At 40.2% G+C, this 20,596-nt stretch overlaps 1 protein-coding gene across 1 annotated transcript in view; it reads left to right on the plus strand.

Moving 5' to 3' along the window:
• The window catches only part of Daw1 (dynein assembly factor with WD repeats 1), a 50,646-nt gene extending 36,129 nt beyond the window's left edge, over nucleotides 1-14,517 (plus strand). Inside the window, exons 11-13 of the mRNA XM_036173457.1 lie at nucleotides 10,112-10,188; nucleotides 13,173-13,335; nucleotides 14,101-14,517. Coding sequence (XP_036029350.1) covers nucleotides 10,112-10,188; nucleotides 13,173-13,335; nucleotides 14,101-14,135 — 275 coding nt within the window. The 3' untranslated portion in view covers nucleotides 14,136-14,517. The remainder of the gene's footprint in view (nucleotides 1-10,111; nucleotides 10,189-13,172; nucleotides 13,336-14,100) is intronic.
• Nucleotides 14,518-20,596: the final 6,079 nt, after the last annotated feature.

The raw sequence follows: 20,596 nt of genomic DNA on the forward strand, positions 1-20,596 counted from the left end.
AATGAGACCCTATCTCAAAAACAAATGAACAAAAATGGTATTTAATGAGTCAATGCCATCATTCAGACATAATGCATGGTAACACTAATATAAGTCATCTTTTATGCTGCTCCACTGTGTTTTTGATGTCTCTTTAATAGTTAGGCCCCATACTGTATTGTGTTATATCCTTGATCAGCACACAGAAATATCCACTGAATGTGCCTCAGCTCCAGGAAGACCACAGATCGTGGCATGCACTGTCTCTATTATCTTTCTGATGGCCACATGTGGTGCTGCATTGTTTCTCCATGTCCCCAGTAACTATGTCTGGTGATAGACTGTGTCTCTCTGGTCTTCCTGAGTCCCATGCATTATGATATGATCCAAGGCCTTGAAAATGACCTAAGATACTATCTCATCATCTCTTTGATAAACACATATGATGAATTGCCACCTGTCACATCAGTTTGATATCCACTTATGATGCAAGAGTATATTATACATTTATCTTTGATGACAGTGTATTAAAATGTATGTATGCCATCTTTTGATTACTGAGTGACATATTGAAACATATATGTGTTATGGTGCCTCGCTATGCATGCTGACCATGTATAATATACACTATGAGCTTCTGGCCTTCTTGGATAAACATAATGCAATACTATGTGTGCTTTATCTGCTTAGCCAGGTACCATGCTTTCTCTTTTCTATATTATAGCTTTAATATTCTATAAATGCCATATTCACAGTGATCCCATATTATGTCATACTGTTCTGTCTTACTTCCAAAAGCCCCTTTATGATATTACACCATATTTAGACAATATCTGACTATAATGATTTCTCTGGTTTGAGCTATAGCAAGAGTGAGGTAAAACACTATGCAGATTTATATAGTTTATTCTGAGTTTCCATATGCTTATACTGTGTATATCTATATCATCTTATGAAGATGATGTTTGAACACCACATCCAACTTTGATTCTACAATATGTCATGACATTTCTTTTAAATATGTGTGATACCATGGATATGAATGACATATTTCCTTTATGTGTTCTGCCACTCCAAACAATATATAACCACATATGTGGATATGTTATTTCTGTGACAGCTTCTGTTACCATATATTATGCCATACAATGGTTGCTTTTTATTCCCAGTGATTGTGTGTAATGTTAACTGTCTTTGAAGACCTTACAGATGCTACACTTTCTCTGTGTAAGATGTTTGACATTTTGCATTCTACCACACTATGCTTCCATTATTTAGTGATGTAACACATGGCTTTGTATCATATCTTTGTATCATATCTGTATAAGATGGGTTGGAGAGATGGTTCAGTGGTTAAGGGTGCTTGCTGCTCTTAAGAAGGACCTAAGTTTGGTTCCCAGCACTCATATTGGGTAGCTCACAACTGCCTGCAACTTCAGTTCTGTTGGTTGCAACATTCTCTTCTGGTCTCTATCAGCACCTGCACTCACCTATAATACCTACACACAGACACATACAAATACACACAATTAAAAAGAAAATAAATCTTTAAACAATCTGTATAAACTATCATATTGAATGCATACCATATCCTTGAGAATAATGTGTGATTCTACACAATATTGCATACCTATAGTAAATACCTGTGGGCTTTAGGCTGGGTCTAGTTCTTGATAACATTGCATGAAATTGTATGATACTTCACCTCACTACTCTCTTAGTTTATATTTCTGTATAATCACCTCTGTCTATTGTGTATGATGTCAAGCTATACCTGTGTCATGTTTTCTTAGAATAGTGTGGAATGCTGCATAATCTTTCCTCCTTCCTCATAAGCACACATAATGTAACACTGGTATCTACATTGTGCCTTTGAAAGTTATGATTTTATGTGGTAGTTTGTTACACTGTGGATAATTCAACATATTCCTCATGAAGCTATGTTATGGAAAGCAAGACAGGACATAATTAATCATCCATACATATTTATTACATAAACTGTTAGGTTGCATAGAATATTGGAAGTCACTCAACAGCATTTGCTAGGGAAAAGGTTGGAGGATCAGAAAGCTGAGGAATTATAGTATCAATTAATGAGGCAATTTCATGTATTTTATCTGGCAGTTAAAAGAGGTTTATTTCAGGGTAACTTAATAACCAATAAAGTGTTGGTTATAGGATCCAGAAGAGGTGAGAACTTGGACTTGGTCTGTAATCCAGTATCCAGGATCACAAGGAGCCAAGAGAGCTGGCAAATACACATTTCAGATCTTAAAGGGTCTTGTCTTGGCCATGCCCCAGGGGTAGATCATAGATAGGTGTGGCAGTTAACTTGATGCCACATTAGGGGCTGTGCTTCAAGGTCAAAGATGGAACAGCTACCCACTACAAGGAATGAAGAGTTTGCTAAAGTACAAGTTCCATTCTAGTTTTTATTTCCTTGCCAATAAACAAACCTGTTGTTTATTCCAATAGTGATTCTGTTCTTCTATTGTTCTACAAACCATTACTTCAAAAACAATTTCTTTTTCTTTTAGGGTATTCTTAAACCTCTTCTGATTCTGTGCTTCCTAAGAAGCAATGAGATGTATAACATTCTTGTTTATCTCGAAAATGACAGATGTTTATTGTTTGATGTTCCTAAGTTTGGATTAGTTTGTTGCACAGTAAAAGATAATTAACTCAGGCTGGCCTAATTGTTGTCCTCATTTTGAAGCTGAGGGAGCTAAAGTGTACATAAAGTAGCTAAGGAACCTCATGTCAGGACACAGAGTGAGGATATTGTGGAGAGGAATGTGGACCAGCTTTATTTATTTATTTATTTATTTATTTATCTATCTATCTATTTATTTATTTATTTATTTATCTATTTATTTATTTATTTATTTTTATTTATTTATTTTTATCTATCTATGTATCTATTTATTTATTTATCTTTTCCTTTTTAAAAATTTTTTAATTTTTTCTTTATTATTATGTATTTTAAAATTTATACATCAGCCATGGGTTCCCCTGTCCTCCCCACTCCCGCCCCCACCCCCACCTTCTACCCAGGCCCTCCCCTCCATTCCCATCTCCTCCGGGATCAAGGCAGCCCTGGGGATTCATTTAAACCTTGTGGATTCACTACAGGCAGGTCCTGTCACCACCTTCCAGACTGAGCAAAGTGTCCCTGTGTAAGCCCAAGGTTTCAAACAGCCAGCTCATGCACTAAGGACAGGTCCCAGTCCCACAGCCTGGGTGCCTCCCAAACAGTTCAAGCTATTCAATTGTCTCACTTATCCAGAGGGCCTGATCCAGCTGGGGGCTCCACAGCCTTTGGTTCATAATTCATGTGCTTCCATTATTTGGCTATTTGTCCCTGTGCTTTTTGCAATCTTGGAATCAACAATTCATGCTCTTACAGACCATCCTCTTTCTCAACACTTGGACACCTGGAGCTCCACCTGGGGCCTGGCTGAGGATCTCTGCATCCACTTCCATCAGTTATTGGATGAGAGTTCCAAGACGACTGTTAGGGTGTTTAGTCATCTGATCACCAGACTAGGTCAGATCAGGCTTTCTCTCGACCACTGCCAGCAGACTACAGAGGATATAACATTGAGGATTTCTGGGAACCTCTCGAGCACTCTGCCTATTCCTGTTCTCATGTGGTCTTCATTTATCATGGTCTGTTATTCTGCATTCTCCCTTTCTGTTCTTGATCCAGCTGGGATCTCCTGCTCCCCTAAGCTTTCTTTTCCTCAAACCTTGCCCTTCATTACTCCCACTGTCATCCAGGTTGTTCATGTAGATCTCACCCATTTCTCTGTCATTGGGTGATCCTTGGGTATTTCCTAGGGTCCCGTTTTCTAGGTAGCCTCCCTGGAGTTGTGTAGCAGTCTAGTCATCTTTGTTTTACATCTAATATCCTCCTATGAGTGAGTACATACCGTGTTTGTCCTTCTGAGTCTGGGTTACCTCACTCAGGATGATTTTTTCTAGATCCATCCATTTGCCTGCAACCCTCATGATGTCATTGTTTTTCTCTGCTGAGTAGTACTCCATTGTGTATATGTACCATATTTTCTTTATCCATTCTTCAGTTGAAGGGCATCTAGGTTGTTTCCAGGTTCTGGCTATTACAAACAATGCTGATATGAACATAGCTGAGCAAATGCCCTTGTTGTATGATTGAGCATTCCTTGGGTATATGCCCAAGAGTGTTACAGCTGGGTCTTGGGGGAGATGGATTCCCAATTTTCTAAGGAAGCGTCATATTGATTTCCAAAGTGGCTGTACAAGCTTGCATTCCCACCAGTAGTGGAGGAGAGTTCCCCTTGCTCCACATCCACTCCAGCATAAGCTGTCTTCTGTGTTTTTGATCTTAGCCATTCTGACAGGTGTAAGGTGGTATCTCAGAGTCATTTTGATTAGCATTTCCCGGATAATTAGGGATGTTGAACAATTCCTTAAATGTCGTTCAGCCGTTTGAACTTCCTCTGTTGAGAATTCTCTGTTTAGTTCTATAGCCCATTTCTTAATTGGACTGTTGGGCGTTTTGATGTCTAATTTCGTGAGTTCTTTATATATTCTGGATATCAGCCCTCTGTCAGATGTGGGGTTGGTGAAGACCTTTTCCCATTCTGGAGGCTTATCTTGTTGACCGTGTCCGTTGCTCTACAAAAGCTTCTCAGTTTCAACAGGTCCCATTGATTGATTGTTTCTCTCAGTGTCTGTGCTACTGGTGTTATATTTAGAAAGTGATCTCCAGTGCCAATGCGTTCAAGATTACTTACTACTTTCTCTTCTATCAGGTTCAGAGTAACTGGATTTATGTTGAGGTCTTTGATCCACTTGGACTTAAGTTTTGTGCACAGTGACAGATACGGATCTATTTGCAGCCTTCCACACATTGACATCCAGTTATGCCAGCACCATTTGTTGAAGATGCTTTCTTTTTTCCATTGTACATTTTTGGCTTCTTTGTCAAAAATTATATGTGTGCGGGTTAATGTCAGGGTCTTCAATTCGATTCCATTGGTCCACATGTCGGTTTTTATGCCAGTACCAAGCTGTTTTTATTATGGTAGCTCTATAGTAGAGCTTGAGGTCAGGGATTGTGATGCCTCCAGAAGTTGTTTTATTGTACAGGATTCTTTTGGCTATCCTGGGTTTTTTGTTTTTCCATATGAACTTGAGTATTATTCTTTCCAGATCTGTGAAGAATTGTGTTGGTAATTTGATGGGAATTTCATTGACTCTGTAGAGTGCTTTTGTTAAGATCTCCATTTTTACTATGTTAATCCTGCCTATCCATGAGCATGGGAGATCTTTCCATTTTCTGACATCTTCTTCAATTTCTTTTTTCAGGGACTTAAAGTTCTTGTCATCTAGGTCCTTCACATGCTTAGTTAGAGTAACCCCAAGGTATTTTATATCATTTATGGCTATTGTAAAGGGTGATATATCTCTGATTTCCTTCTCAGTCTGTGTTTCTACTGTATATAGAAGGGCTACTGATTTTTTTGAGTTGATCTTGTATCCTGCAATGTTGCTGAAGGTTTTTATTAGCTGTATCAGTTCCTTGGTTGAATTTTTGTGGTCACTCATGTATACTAACATGTCATCTGTAAATAGGGAGAGCTTCACTTCTTCCTTTCCAATTTGTATCCCCTTAATCTCTTTATGTTGTCTTATAGCTCTGGCTAGAACTTCAAGCACTATATTAAATAAGTAGGGGGAGAGGGGACAGCCTTGCCTTGTTCCTGATTTTAGTGGTATGGCTTTGAGTTTCTCTCCATTTAATTTGATGTTGGCTATTGGCTTGCTGTAGATTGCCTTTATTATGTTTCTGTATGTTCCCTGTATTCCTGATTGCTCCAAGACCTTTATCATGAAGGGGTGTTGGATTTTGTCAAATGCCTTTTCTGCATCTAGTGAGATGATCATGTGGTTTTTTTCCTTTGAGTTTGTTTATATGGTGTATTACATTGTTGGACTTTTGTATGTTGAACCACCCTTGTATCCCTGGGATGAAGCCTACTTGATCATGGTGGATAATTGTTTTGATGTGTTCTTGGAGTCTGTTTGCCAGAATTTTATTGAATATTTTTACATCAATGTTCATGAGGGAGATCGGTCTGTAGTTCTCTTTCTTTGTTGCATCTTTGTTTGGTTTAGGAATCACGGTAATTGTAGCCTAATAGAAGGAGTTTGGTAATATACCTTCTGCTTCTATTGTGTGGAACAATTTAAGAGTATTGGTATTAAGTCTTCTTTGAAGATCTGGTAGAATTCTGCAGTGAAACCATCAGGTCCAGGGCTTTTTTTGGTTGGGAGACTTTTAATGACTGATTCTATTTCCTTAGGGGTTATTGGACTACTTAAATGGTTTATCTGGTCTTGATTTAACTTAGGTATGTGGTACCTATCCAGAAAATTATCCATTTCTTTTAGATTTTCCAGTTTTGTGGAGTAGAGGTTTTTGAAGTATGACCTGATGATTCTCTGGATTTCCTCATTGTCTGTTGTTATTTCCCCTTTTCATTTCTGATTTTGTTAATTTGGATGCTCTCTCTGTGTCTTTTGGTTATTTTGGATAAGGGCTTGTCTATCTTGTTGATCTTCTCAAAGAACCAACTCCTTGTTTCATTAATCCTTTGTATTGTTCTCTTTATTTCTATTTTATTGATTTTAGCTCTCAATTTAATAATTTCCTGGCATCTGTTCCTCCTGGGAGACTTTGCTTCTTCCTGTTCCAGGGCTTTCAGGTGTGCTGTCAAGTCACTTAGCCTGAGATTTCTCCAGCTTCTTTATGTGGGCATTTAGTGCTATGAATTTCCCTCTTAGCACTGCTTTCATAGTATCCTATAAGTTTGGGTATGTGGTGTATTCATTTTCATTGATCTCTAGGAAGTCTTTAATCTCTTTCTTTATTTCTTCCTTAACCCATTGGTGATTCAGTTGAGCATTATTCAGTTTCCATGAGATTGTAGGATTTCTATAGTTTTTTCTGTTGTTGAAATCTAACTTTAAGCCATGGTGGTCTGATAGAACACAGGAGGTTATTCTAATTGTTTTGTATCTGTTGACATTTGCTTTGTGGCCAAGTATGTGGTCAATTTTAGAGAAGGTTCCATGGGGTGCTGAGAAGAAGGTATATTCTTTTTTGTTTGGGTGGAATGTTCTGTAGACATGGATTAAGTCCATTTGAGCCATAACATCAGTTAAGTCCATTATGTCTCTGTTAAGTTTCAATTTGGCCGATCTGTCCAGAGGTGAAAGTAGGGTGTTGAAGTCTCCCACTATTAATGTGAGGGGTTTTATATGTGATTTAAGCTTTAATAATGTTTCTTTTACATATGTGGGTGTCCTTGTGTTTGGGTCATAAATGTTCAGAATTGAGACTTCATCTTGGTGGATCTTTCCTTTGATGAGTATGTAATGTCCTTCATCATCTCTTTTGATTGATTTTAGTTTGAAGTCTCTTTTGCTGGATATTAGGATGGCTACACCAGCTTGCTTCTTAAGACCATTTGATTGGAAAGTCTTTTCCCAGCCTTTTATTCTTAGGAGGTGTCTGTCTTTGAATTTGAGGTGTGTTTCTTGTATGCAGCAGAAAGATGGGTCCTGTTTTCATATCCATTTTGTTAGTCTGTGTCTTTTTATAGGTGAATTAAGTCCATTGATATTAAGGGATATTAATGACCAGTGATTGTTCGTTCCTGTTGTTATTTTTATTTTTTGGTGGTAGTGTGTGTGTACTTCTCTTCTTTGGGGTTTACTGCTGTGGTGTTATCTATTGCCTGTGTTTTCATGTGTGTATCTGCCTTCCTTAGGTTGGAATTTTCCTTCTAGTGCTTTCTGTAGGGCTAGGTTTGTGGATAAGTATTGTTTAAATCTGGTTTTGTCTTGGAAGGTCTTGTTCACCCTATCTATGATGATTGAAAGTTTTGCTGGGTATATTAGTCTAGGCTGGCATCCATGGTCTCTTAGTGTCTGCATTATATCTGTCCAGGTCCTTCTGGCTTTCAAAGTCTCCATTGAGAAATAGGGTGTTATTCTGATGGGTTTGCCTTTGTAAGTCACTTGGCCTCTTTCCTTTGCTGCCCTTAATATTTTTTCTTTATTCTGTACATTTAGTTGTTTATTATTATGTGGCAATTGGACTTTTTTGGGGGGTCTAGTGTGTTTGGTGTTCTATAGGCTTCTTGTATCTTCATAGGCATTTCCTTCTTTAAGTTGGGAAAGTTTCCTTCTATGATCTTGTTAAATATATTTTCTGTGCCTTTGAATTGGTATTCTTCTCCTTCCTCTATCCCTATTATTCATAGGTTTGGTCTTTTCATGGTGTCCCAAATTTCTTGGACATTTTGGGTCATGACTTTGTTGGTTTTAGTGTTTTTTATGACTGATGAATCTATTTCTTCTAATGTATCTTCAACACCAGAGATCCTGTCTTCCATCTCTTGCATTCTGTTGGTTATACTTGCCTCTGAAGTTCCTGTTTGTTTACTCAGATTTTCTATTTCCAGCATTCCTTCTGCTAGTGTCTTCTTCAGTTTTTCTATTTCCCTCTTCAGATCTTGGATTGTCTCCCTTGCTTTTTCATGATTTTCATTCAAGGATTTATCATTTTCTTCTGCTTTAATTGTCCTTTCCTCTAGTTTTTTTTTTTTTTTTTTTATAGCGTTCTTCCCATTTTTTGTTTGTCTGTTCCTCTACTTTATTTTTGCTTTCTTCTATATAAGGCTCTAGCCTCTTCATCATGTTACTTATAAGGTTGTTTTCTTCTTCTTCTTCCATTCTGTGATGTTCAGGTCTAGCTGTTGGAGAAGGGCTAAGTTCTGGTAATGCTGTATTGCTCTTTATTTTGTTGTATGTACTCCTGCCTTGACCTCTGCCCATCTCCTCTTGTGTTCGTTCTTGGTCTTATCAATGTACTTGGTCCAGAGAGAGTTGACAGATTTAGGGAGCCTCTCTCTGGTCCAGATGGAAGCCCTGGGCCAGATGGGAGCGCTGGTCCATATGAGAGGGCTTGCTGGATAGGAGCTGGGGGGCTGGACTTTGAATCTCGGGAAGTCCATGGGGTCTCCTTATTTTGTCCAGATGGGATTTCCTCTGGTCTCTGGTCCAGATGGGAGTTCCAGGGCAGGATGGAAGCTTGCGGCTGTTCTCTGCTTCTCAGGAAGTGGCTGGGCTCTCCAGCAGATGGGTGTGGGGGCAGGGTGTGGAGACTGCAGTGTATGCCTACAGTCTTGGAAAAGGGGAGCCTTCCCGCAGGGCCTGCTGATTGGCAGGAAACTGGGGCTCAGTTGGTCAGGTCCTCCCAGAATAGCCTGTGTCCAGTGGTGGGACCCAAGGGCAGTTGCCTCTCTGGCTATAACCCCAGGCACTCACCTCTGGACCAGATGGGAGCTCTCGGGCGGACCTTTTCTTCTTTTTTATTATTATTATTATATTTGTGTTTTAATATTACACATCAGTCATGGGTTCCCCTGTCCTCCCTCTTCCCATCCCACTCCCACCTTACCCTCATCCCCTCCCCTCAATTCCCATCTCCTACAGGGCCAAGACTCCCCTGGGGATTCATTTAAACCTGGTGGATTCAGTATAGGCAGGTCCAGTCCCCTCCTTCCAGGCTGAGCAAAGTGTCCCTGTGTAAGTCCAAGGTGTTCTTAGTGCATGACTTCATTCTTATCCTGTCTTGTTCATAGAGATGATGTCAAAGAGGGGTCTTTGCATCACATACAGTATTTCAAGTTCCTAGTCTTCCTTTCTAAGGTGCCCCACATTTCTGTGTTACTGGATTGTGAAGCATCTCAGCTGTACACTTTATGTTTGTAAACATCCCAATTCTAAAATAACATTAAAAATCATTTTATCTATTCCACTTTTTTTTATTCCACATATCACATTTTCTTCTACTTGGAAGCCCATGATCTCTTCCAACAATGTGAGAGATAGAGCGCAAGTCCTGTGCAGTCTCTTCTGCAGTGGGACAGCTTGCATTTAGAAGGTTGAGCATGACTCTCAACACAGGAAGCACAAACTCAGTGCAGAGCTCATTTGTCAGAGGATTAGATTTTAAGATAACATGACTTCTTGCATTCCATATGGGTTAATATATATTCCAATCCCTCTCCAAAAGGGACAGCAAGAGTTTACAATGCAACCACAAGAAAATGCATAACCAAACTGGAAGGCCATGAAGGAGAAATCTCAAAGGTGAGTTGCCTTCTCATTTGGATCAGTGTGTTTACCAGAACAAAAAGAAGAAGAGCATGTTTAATATGAGTAGTATAATAGAAGCTTCAAATTAACCCTGTGAGTTAATAGATCAGAACTCACCCTTAAAATAACCAACATATTTATTAATATGGAGCAGGCAGAGAAATAATGTTTCTGACATTAAGTGGCTTGAAGTAGAAAGAAGAAAGATAAAACCAAGTTAAATGATCAGAACGACTTTTTAAAAGATTTTTATTTTTATATGCATTGGAGTATTGCCTGAACATATGTCTGTGTGAGGGTGTCGGATCCACTGGAACTAGAGTTACAAACAGTTGTGAACTGCCATATGTGTGCTGGGAATTGAACCTGGGTCCTCTGGAAGAGCAATCAGTGCTCTTAACCACTGAGCCATCTCTCCAGTCCCTAGAATGACATATTGCTGTGCCCTCAATGAGTCTAATATGGTGTCCAATATTGCTAGAGCTCCTGGAGTTGAATGGCTGAGGAGTAACATCATTGGACTTGCTTATGTCATATCTGCATTTGATGATTAGTTGAAGATGAACTTTCATCTAAAGTGACTAAAAACACCACTTACAGCAACTGGTGACACCTCTTGAAAATATCTACCATTGAAGCTACTCATTGTCTTTCCTACATCCATTATTGACAGTGGCTTCCTGTTGGAGAGCAAAGAAATGTGGATGAATCAGACTGGATTTTGAATCCAGGAATTTCAGTTAATTTTCCTTTCAAAATACTAAGCTCATTTATTTCCTAGAAGAGTGGAGTTATATCTAGTATTGGTTACATAAAATGTAGTATTCTATAGCTCTTATAAGGATTAGCTTGGCATGGTGACACATGCATGTAATTGTGGCATGTTGGAGATGGAGATCAGGAGTTCAAACCAGCCTGGGCTATATGGTGCATTGTTCCAAGCAACCAAAAAACAAAATCACCCTCTCCACCCCCCCCCAAAAAAAAAACCCTGGTGTATTGTGACTAAAGTGCTCTAGTCTCTTTAATTATATCATCCTCCCCTAAAATTCAACTATTTAAGCCTTTTTTTTTTTAAAGCATGCCCTCTCTGATTCAGCAAAAAAAAATGATTTCCTAAACACTTAAAAAGCATGAAACAGTATTCTTTTCAAACATCAGCAAATATTTAATTAGCTGAAAATACCCAACTCAGCAATTTAAGGGGCTTGTAAAGTGCTTTTTTTCTAGCTCTAATAAACATGCATGTTTGTATTATGCAAAAAAGCATGTGGTGCCTCAAGGGTTCTATAAATTTGATGGGATGGAAGGAGTGATGTTTGGAAATATTTAACAGAGTGTGAACTTATCCTTCTTGAAACTCTAGGGCTGTAACTCAGGGTTTTATCACATACTTTTTAGAAGCTTCACAGAGCAGAGCCACTCAGTGAGTGTCTGAGGTTTGAATGTGTCCCTAGAACATGACAGAGTATGCTGGACTGAATGAGGAGGGCTCTTGCCTCCCAGCTCAGCCTAAATTCTCTGCCCCTCCCTTATGGAGTAATAGCTTGATGGCTTCAGAACTCCAAAGGTTATAGTGAGATTCCAGCATTGCCCTTGTGTATTCCTGTCCCTCCATTCTTTACCCCTGTTGCTGGTGGCCATTGCACCGTGGCTGGTAGGTGCTGGTATCCAGGGCAATGGGTGCTGCTGACCACTTCATGGACTGAGAGGTGATGGGATGGCTGGAGGGTATGAGAAAGTGGGACATGGAAGGGCAGCCTGAGCCATATTCCTGAGGATAGTTACCGTCATGTTTGGCATTTCCCCTCAATACGTGTGTATTTGTCTTTGTGAACATGTGACTATAAGAAAATCTTGAATTCTATATTATTAAATTATATACATATGAAACAAATATATTGCTCATGAAATTAATGATGGCAATAATATTTATAAGGAGTACAGAGCTCAAACGGTTAATATCTTATATATTCATTCACTAAACACTTAAAACTTTAGGCTATATTCCTTATGTACAATAATGGATTTATTATGACATTTTCATGCATGTATATAATGTTTTGTGATCATATTTGTCCTGATTGCCTTCCCTTGTCTTTCCTGTGATTCTCTTCCTATTTCCAATTAGCCCTCTTTCTAGCTTCATGTACTTTTGTGTGTGTGATCCAGTGGGTTTCATTAGCATGGCTTAGATGAGTGCAGGTGTCAGTAATCACCTTTGGAGAGCATTCCCCCATACCAGGTGTTTGCTGACACTGGTGAGACAGTGATGAGAAACAGACATGGACTTGTCCTCCTCATGTTTTCAGTCCCACTGGAAGTGGTTCCAATCATTGGCTCATGATAAATATAGAGGGCTATCACTGGGAATATCAGAGAAATGCAAGGGCCAGAAGTGAGTACCTCTGCCACTCAAACACTGAAGGAGAATGCCTGGACCCAGGGAAGCATCCAAACGTATTATCTGAAAGTGATGCATTTTGGGTGGCAATAGATGAAAATCCTCTTGCAGCCCTGGGTACCTGCTCTTTCTCTGGTACAGACAGATGGATGGCGGGGCAGGGCGGGGTAGGGGGAGTGTTCCATGTGGCTTCAGTGACAGAAGAATGTGTGGCAGCGGTGACATTGGACTTTACAGATAGAGCCTGCTTTGTTTTTATCTACAACCAGGCTCTGCCTCTCTTTTGGGTGAGGAAGGAACCATGAGTCTTTGTGAAGAAACTGTTGGGGAAGATCCAAAGTATTCGGGCGCTTTGGTCTTTTACAATGAGAACTGTGAGAAAGTAAGCAATAAAACATCAGCATCTAGATTTCAATTTTCAAATATTAGTCCCTATATTTTTCCCATCAGGAAGAAACTGTAGTAAAAATAAACACTAGGCCAGGGAGAAGATGGATACTCAGCCCTCTATTTGCTAATGGGAATCTATTAACCCAAACTTCAACTTATTACCATCTCTTTTGTTATTTTGCAGATCTCTTTCAATCCCCAAGGAAACCGACTCCTGACAGGCAGCTCTGATAAGACAGCCAGAATCTGGGATGTTCAGACTGGCCAGTGCCTCCAGGTCTTGGAGGGGCACACTGATGAAATATTTTCATGTGCTTTCAACTATAAAGGAAATATAGTCATTACAGGTAAGGGGGGAATAGACATCACAGAGCTAGTTTCCCTTTTAAATTGTCTACTAGAATTTTAAAAAGAATGCTAAAGGGAGTTCATGCTCTCAACCTCTGCTCAGTTTTCTAGGGGTCTGGCTTATCCTGGAATTTTATTTTATTTCCATTATTGAATTTTTGTTCTTATTATCAGATTTAAAAAAAAAATATTTTGAGATGGGGTCTTGCTATACATCCTGGTCTCAGACTTGCTGCAATCCTCCTGTCTCAGCTTCCTCAGTGCTAGGGCTGGAAGTATTAGCCACCATGCTAGGTTCCCATTAAATTGCACCAGGACTCACAAGAGTGTTCTCTGTAAACGTTTGTGACTTTTAATTCTGTTGCTCTAGGTATGGTAGCCATTTTGGAACTTGTCTAGCTGGTTACTCTACTTTTCTGATGGTTACTGCTCAGCTGTTGGTAGTAGACACCAATAATGTAAACAAGTCAGGACATTTCATTTTCCACAGATGATGTGGAAAATGGCCTAGTAGAGATGTTAAATGTAAACAACTTTTTTCTTGGCTCTTTCTGGCCAAAGTGCTAATATGTGGGGAAAAGAACGTGCATTGAATGTTTTCCAACTATCAGCAATTGTGTAACTTCCTGGTGAGCTGTCCTTTGGAAAGCCTCACATTTCATACATGGCTAAGTAGCAGTGACCCAGGACAAAGTCCGCCTGTTTGAAGAGAGGATAACAGAGGTAAGATAAGGGGGAAATGATCGTGCAATTTGTTTCATCAGGTAGCAAGGACAATTCCTGCAGGATATGGCGTTGACTGAAGGGCTTAGCTGTGGCGCAGGGCTGTTGGCAACAGTGATCAAGACCTTGAACTCCCAGAGAACAAGTGAGCCTATTTCCTCTGCTTCCTTTTTTTGCACAACTCACCCATGGAGCAGCCTGTCCTTCACTTACAGAGATGACTGTGAAAACTGATGAACTTACATCATTTCTTGATGTTATCTGAGGTGAGACAGGAACAAGCATAATCTGTGGTAAATGTCACTGACTGTTTGGGTTGTGTTTTGTGTTTCAGTAGCATCAGGATACTGATAAATGGAGTCAGAGTGCCTTGGCAGTACTTCTAGATTCTAGAATCTTCTAGATTCTACCTGAATGTTTATGTTACAGTTTCCCTTCAATAAAGTTTTTAGACAAAATTTCTTGCGAGTAGTGTTTTATTATATGCTTGGAGGGTAAGATAACAAAGAGTAAAATGGTTGTCATCAGCAAATACATTCGGCATTGAAAGTAGCATTGAATATATGTAGGTAAGTTTATCTCTAAGGATGTGTTAAACAGAATATATATTCAGATTAGTAAATTTAAAAACCCTGAATGAAATCATTGAAGCATAAAACAACCAAACTGTTGCTAAAATATTAAAAATATCTTGGGGTGCTGGAGCAATTACAAGCACTTATTGCTATTGCAGAGGACCCAGGGTTATTTCCCAGCACCCATATCAGGCAGCTCACAGTGGGCTGTGACTCTAGTCCCAGGGAATCTGACACTGTCTTCTGTGGTCACCTGCATTTATGTAGTACACATAAACTCATGAACACACACACACACACACACACACACACACACACACACACACACACACATACATACACACACATAATCTTTAAAGATCCATTGTCCATCCCTCATAATGAGGATGTTTAGATCTACTAACAAAGATCTAAAGGCATAGCATCACCACATGGTACCCTAAATTTATATTTATTTGTCATTTAACTAAAATTTTTTACTCTTTGGCCAATATATTTTCACTTCATCTACCCTCTATTCCTTGGTTACCACTAATCTACTGTTTCTGTTGAGTTTGGCTTTTTATGCCTGAGATCATGCACTGTTTGTATTTCAGTGCCTGACTGATTTTCATTAGCACAGTGTCCTCAATACTATTCTAGTTTCACAGATGACAGAATTTTCCTCTTTTCCATGCCAAATAAGGCCATTCTTTGTATCTATGCATGTGTGCGCTCTGTTCATTTACTTGTTTATGCCACGGTGCACCCATGCAGGTGACAGGACAACGTGACAGAGTCAGTTCTCTCCTACCACGTGGGGTCCCAGGGTTGATGACAGACTCAGGTTGTCAGGCTTGGCAGCAAGTGCCTTTGCCTTTCCCCACTGGATCATCTCACCAGCCCTGCTTCCCTGTTGCCTATGGTTTCCTTGGAGGTGCTTTAGATGGCACAGTCTCATTACTTTTTCCTTTTACTTCCTGTGCTTCTGGGCTCATGTCCAAAAATTCAACATCAAGAACAGTGCCACAGTACATTCCTCTTATGGTTCTTCGGGAAGTTTTATATTTTCCAGTCTTGGGGTTAAAATTTCCAGTGGATTTTGACATGACTTTTGTGTATAGTGTGCAGTATTTGGTTTAGTTAGCTCTCCACCTCTATGATCAAATATTTTAAGGTAATAAAAATCTACTTATGAAAAGGTTTGATTTTGTTCATGCTTTTAGAAGGTTCAGTACAGAACTGGTTGGTCCAGTTGCTCCTGGGCTTGTAGTAAAGGAAATGAGGGAGTATATGGCATAGCAAAGACACTTACTTCATGACTAGGAAGAGAGGTAAGAGATGGGAGGTGTGGAGGGAAGGAGAGGGAGAAGAAGAGATGGAGGGGAGGGGAAGAGAGAGAGAGAGAGAAATTAGAGAGAGAGACACACTGATGGGGAGTTCTATAATCCCTTTTGATGACAATCCCCCACTGACCTGGAACCTCCCTTATGGCCCCATCTTATAAGGTTTCCACCACCTCCCAGAAATGCCTGGTTGGAGAGCAATTCTTTAGCACATGGGACTTCAGGACATGTTCCAGATCCAAATCAGCAATACATGTACAGTTTTATTTATTGCATGCAGAGACTGTTTCTCTGACACTTTTTATCAAAGAACCCATTTCTTTTTCCATTGTGGTGGCTACTTTTAAGATTCTCAAGGAGTAGTCACAGGCTTGGGACTCTTTTGACTTTAGTTCATGTGTTACAATCTTTATCAACTCGACACATCCGAGAAGGGGAGAGTGTCCCCAAAGGAGGAATTGCTTCCACTGCATTAGCATATGGGTATGACTATGGGACATCTCAATTGCTAATCGGTGTAGAAGGGTCCACTCCACTGTAGGCCATGCCATCCCTGGGCAAGGGGCCCTCAATTCTATGAGGAAGGTAGCTAAGCAAGCAGGAGGAAGCAAGCCAGTAAACAGTGTTCCTCTGTTGATTTCTGCTCCAAACTCCTGCCTTGCGGTCCTTCCCTGACATCCTGCAATGACAAGCAATGACATGGAAATATAAGCCAAATAGACCCTTTCCTCCCTGATGTTGGTTCGGTAATTGTTGTATCACAGCAGCAGAAAGCAAACCAAGGCACTCAGATGACTCTATTATTATTTTGTTACACTATTTAGAAGGGTCAGCCAGCGTACAGTTAGTAGGCATTCAATGTCTGATAAACCAGCTAAGGTGTAGGGAGCTTTGGCCCGATGGCGGTTTATTCTTTTTGCCTCTATGTACCAATGAAGTCTTACTCCTCCCTGGCCCTGCACTCCCCTCCCTCCCCCCACCCCCCGCCCCAGTACTGGGGATCAAACCCTGGGCTAGCACATGCTAGGCAGCCATTCTACCACTGACCTGTACTCTCATCCTCACTTCTTTTCTTTTCTTTTTGAGGATACGTCCTGCCAAGTTTCCCAGACCGCATTTGAATTCCTTCTGTAGCCCAGACTGGACTTGAATTTGTGGTTTTCCTACCCCTGCTCCTTGAGAAGCCCTGAGATTCCAATACTGGAAGGAAGTCTTTCTTAAAAGAATATTTACTAAGATTTTTAGATACCACAGCTTGCTTAAAAATAAGTGCCTAATGCTGGGCGGTGGTGACACATGGTGTTAATCCCAGCACTCGGGAGGCAGAGCCAGGCAGATCTCTGTGAGTTCAAGGCTAGCCTAGTCTACAGAATGAGATCCAGGACAGGCACCAAAACTACACAAAGAAACCCTGTCTCAAAAAAACGAAAAACAAAAAACAAAAAAACAAAAACAAAAACAAAAAAGGTGCCTAAATAATCAAGATGATATGAAAAATGATGACATATCCATTTTATTTTCATTTGAATTAAAGGCAGCATGATACTATAAGCAAGCCTGTGGAGTGTGGAGTCAGGTTGCCTGGATACACCGTCTCCCATCCAGTTACTAACCAGGCCCAGCCCCACATAGTTTATGACGTCAGACATACCCAGAGTGGTATGGCCACAAACATCTGGATGTATGTTCTGGCTTCTGCCCTTAATTGTTGGGAAGGCCTTCACTACTCTGATTCACAGTCTCCTATTTTCAAAAGTTATAATAATAGTTCTATTTTGAGGATTATGAATATCTGGTATATATAAGCATGTGATACAGATAGTTACTTGTATGATTAATACTTTTATGATTATATGAACATATTTTTTGAAAACAGAACACAATATTTTTTCAGAACTTTAATAGTAAAGATCTGAACTATTTTATGTTTTCTGTTTGTTTGTTTGTTTTTTGGTTTTTTGAGACAAGGTTTCTCTGTGTAGCTTTGTTCCTTTCCTGGAACTCACTTTGGATACCAGGTTGGCCTCCCTCCAGAGTGCTGGGATTAAAGGCGTGCACTACCACTGCCTGGCCTATTTTATGTTTTATAGTGTCTTAAGGAGAAATAATCAATTTTTTTATCAAAAAATCTAACATTTCTAGGATAATTGTCTTTGTGTTAGTATATTTTCTGTTATATATCTTCTACTCCTTCCTCTAACTCCTCCCAGATCTGCCCCTCCCAATTTCATATCTCTTCCTCCTCTTTATTTTTCATTTTTTTTTTTTTACTGATTCTTTGTGGATTTCACATCATATGTCCCAAACCCATTCCTCTCCCCATCCCTTTGAGTCTACCCTCTGCCCCTGCAACCTACCCCCAAAACAAAACAAATAAAATTTAGAAAAAAAAAAAAAAAGAAAATAAAAATCTCATCCTGGAAGCTGCAGTGTGACACAGTGAGTGACAGTGTACCCTTTAGTCCATACATCTTTACTTGCAAGTGTTCACTGCAATTGAGTCACTGGTTTGGTTTAAGGCCTCTGGCTTCTGCTGGGCCATCACTGAGACTCGTTTTGGACATCTTGCTGTTGCTCTGTATCATGTTGATCCTGCAGCTTTGGATCTGCAGGACTGGCCCCTTCATGTGCTCCAGCAGATCCTAGATAGTGTAGATGTTGAGGTAGACCAACTCACAGCCCTGGTTCTGGGCCTGAAGGGTAGCTGGGTTGGTCAGCCCACCAGCTCTCCTCATCCCCATCACTAGGGTGAGCTCTCACCACTGCCCCAGTTAGCTCAGTCTATGCAGTAAGCTGCAAGGAATAGGTCCTGTTCTCTTGCTCTCACTCCCTTAGGGGTGGCTCACCCACACCTACACCACCAGGGTCAACTCTACATATTGCCCAGGAGAGGTGCAAGACCCACTCTCCTGAGTGCCGCAGCCAGTAGGGGGCAGGCCCAGCTCTTCCACTCTCTGCTATTTGACCCCGGGGTCAACATTCCCACCTGTACCACGTGTTCAGTTTCCTTTTTTTTTTTTTTTTTTTTTAAATCCACTATCCAATTTTTGGTGGTCATGTACTTAGGGAATATAATGGACCTCCTAGAGGCCACACTCTTAGAGAAAACTGATTCTCCTTCCCTTAGCAGCCATCAACTGCTAATAGACCCTCAGCCAGGGGTGAGGGCTGGTGAGCCCCTCCTCACTCCAGGCTGGCTTCATCTGTGCACGTTTTGTTCAGGTAACTATAACTAATTTTTTGTGGTTCTTAGTCCTTGAACCAGAAGTGCTAAGAAGTGAGAAGACTGTCAGTTTAGATGACTTAGGTGGGGTCCAGATTCCTCATATAAATACAATTTTTTCTCTTTTCTCTCTCTCTCTCTCTCTCTCTCTCTCTCTCTCTCTCTCTCTCTCTCTGTCTGTCTCTCTCTCTCTCTTTTGGTTTTTTAAGACAGGGTTTCTCTGTGTAGCTTTGCGCCTTTCCTGGAACTTACTTGGTAGCCCGGGCTGGCCTCAAACTCATAGAAATCTGCCTGCTTCTGCCTCCTGAGTGTTGGGATTAAAGGCGTATGCCACCACCGCCTGGCAAATACAGTTTTTAAAAACAGTTTTGATCCATATTTGGTTGAATACATGGTTAAAGAACTCCATGGTCACAGAGGGATGACTGTCGTCTTACCCTCCCTATCTGTTACATTTGATGTCATCTCAGAAGCACCATTTCTGTCAATGGGGGATAACTCGATTTCTTCTTTTTCTTCTAGCCACAAAGTCATTACTGACCTCCATATGGCTACCATTTTATTATCGCTCTGGCACTAGGAGCAGAAACTGAACAAAGTTCTATATTACTCTGGCTTTCTCCCACCTTTTAAGATTATTTCTTTATGAGATAAACAGTACTTATAAAAGGGCTTAATATTTTATACTTACAACACTTTCTCATAAATCAGTATGTTTACCCAGAGGGAAGGAATAGGAATGGTGAGCTCTAAAGAATGATAACACATACTCAGAAATTTAAATGATTTGGGCTCTATTGCTCCTCCTTACCTCTTCTTAACCTCCTCACTTTCTTCCCTTATCTGGAAGTATTAGATTGATTTGGGAACAGTTTGGGAACCTTTAAAAGATGTAAATTCCAGAAAAGTTCAGGGGAGGCAGCAGGTAAAATAATGGTGAGGGTTGCCATTTGTTTTGCCTATAAGGAAACTTTAGATTTATTACTTTGGACAAAGCCACCTTTGATGCCCTTTTGCTGGAAATACGGTGTGTTGCTTAAATATTTGTTCCTACATGTCAAGTGGGAGCACCCATTAGGGAGAGCGAAGAATGCACAAGCTCGCTTTGAGGAACCTGGAACATGTTGCTGTTTACAGAGTTTACAGGCTTACAAGCTTTGATTTCTTCTCTCCTTTCAGTAGGGGGCAGTGTTTCTCCTTTTTCAGTTCTTGCTTTTCTTGACAGAGACTGTACAGAGTAACCTTTAAAATTCCAGGTCCCTTACAGACACGGTTATGTGGGGATATGATAACTCAGGATGCGATATGGTTTAACGTTTGGGACTATCCTGGCAGATTTGGGACAAATGGCATGTCTCATTAATCTTGACATTCTGCAGGGACATTTTCCTCATCTGTCTTGAGGACAGAGACC

The sequence above is a fragment of the Onychomys torridus genome, chromosome 23 (genome assembly GCF_903995425.1).
Source record: "Onychomys torridus chromosome 23, mOncTor1.1, whole genome shotgun sequence".
Taxonomy (NCBI): domain Eukaryota; kingdom Metazoa; phylum Chordata; class Mammalia; order Rodentia; family Cricetidae; genus Onychomys; species Onychomys torridus.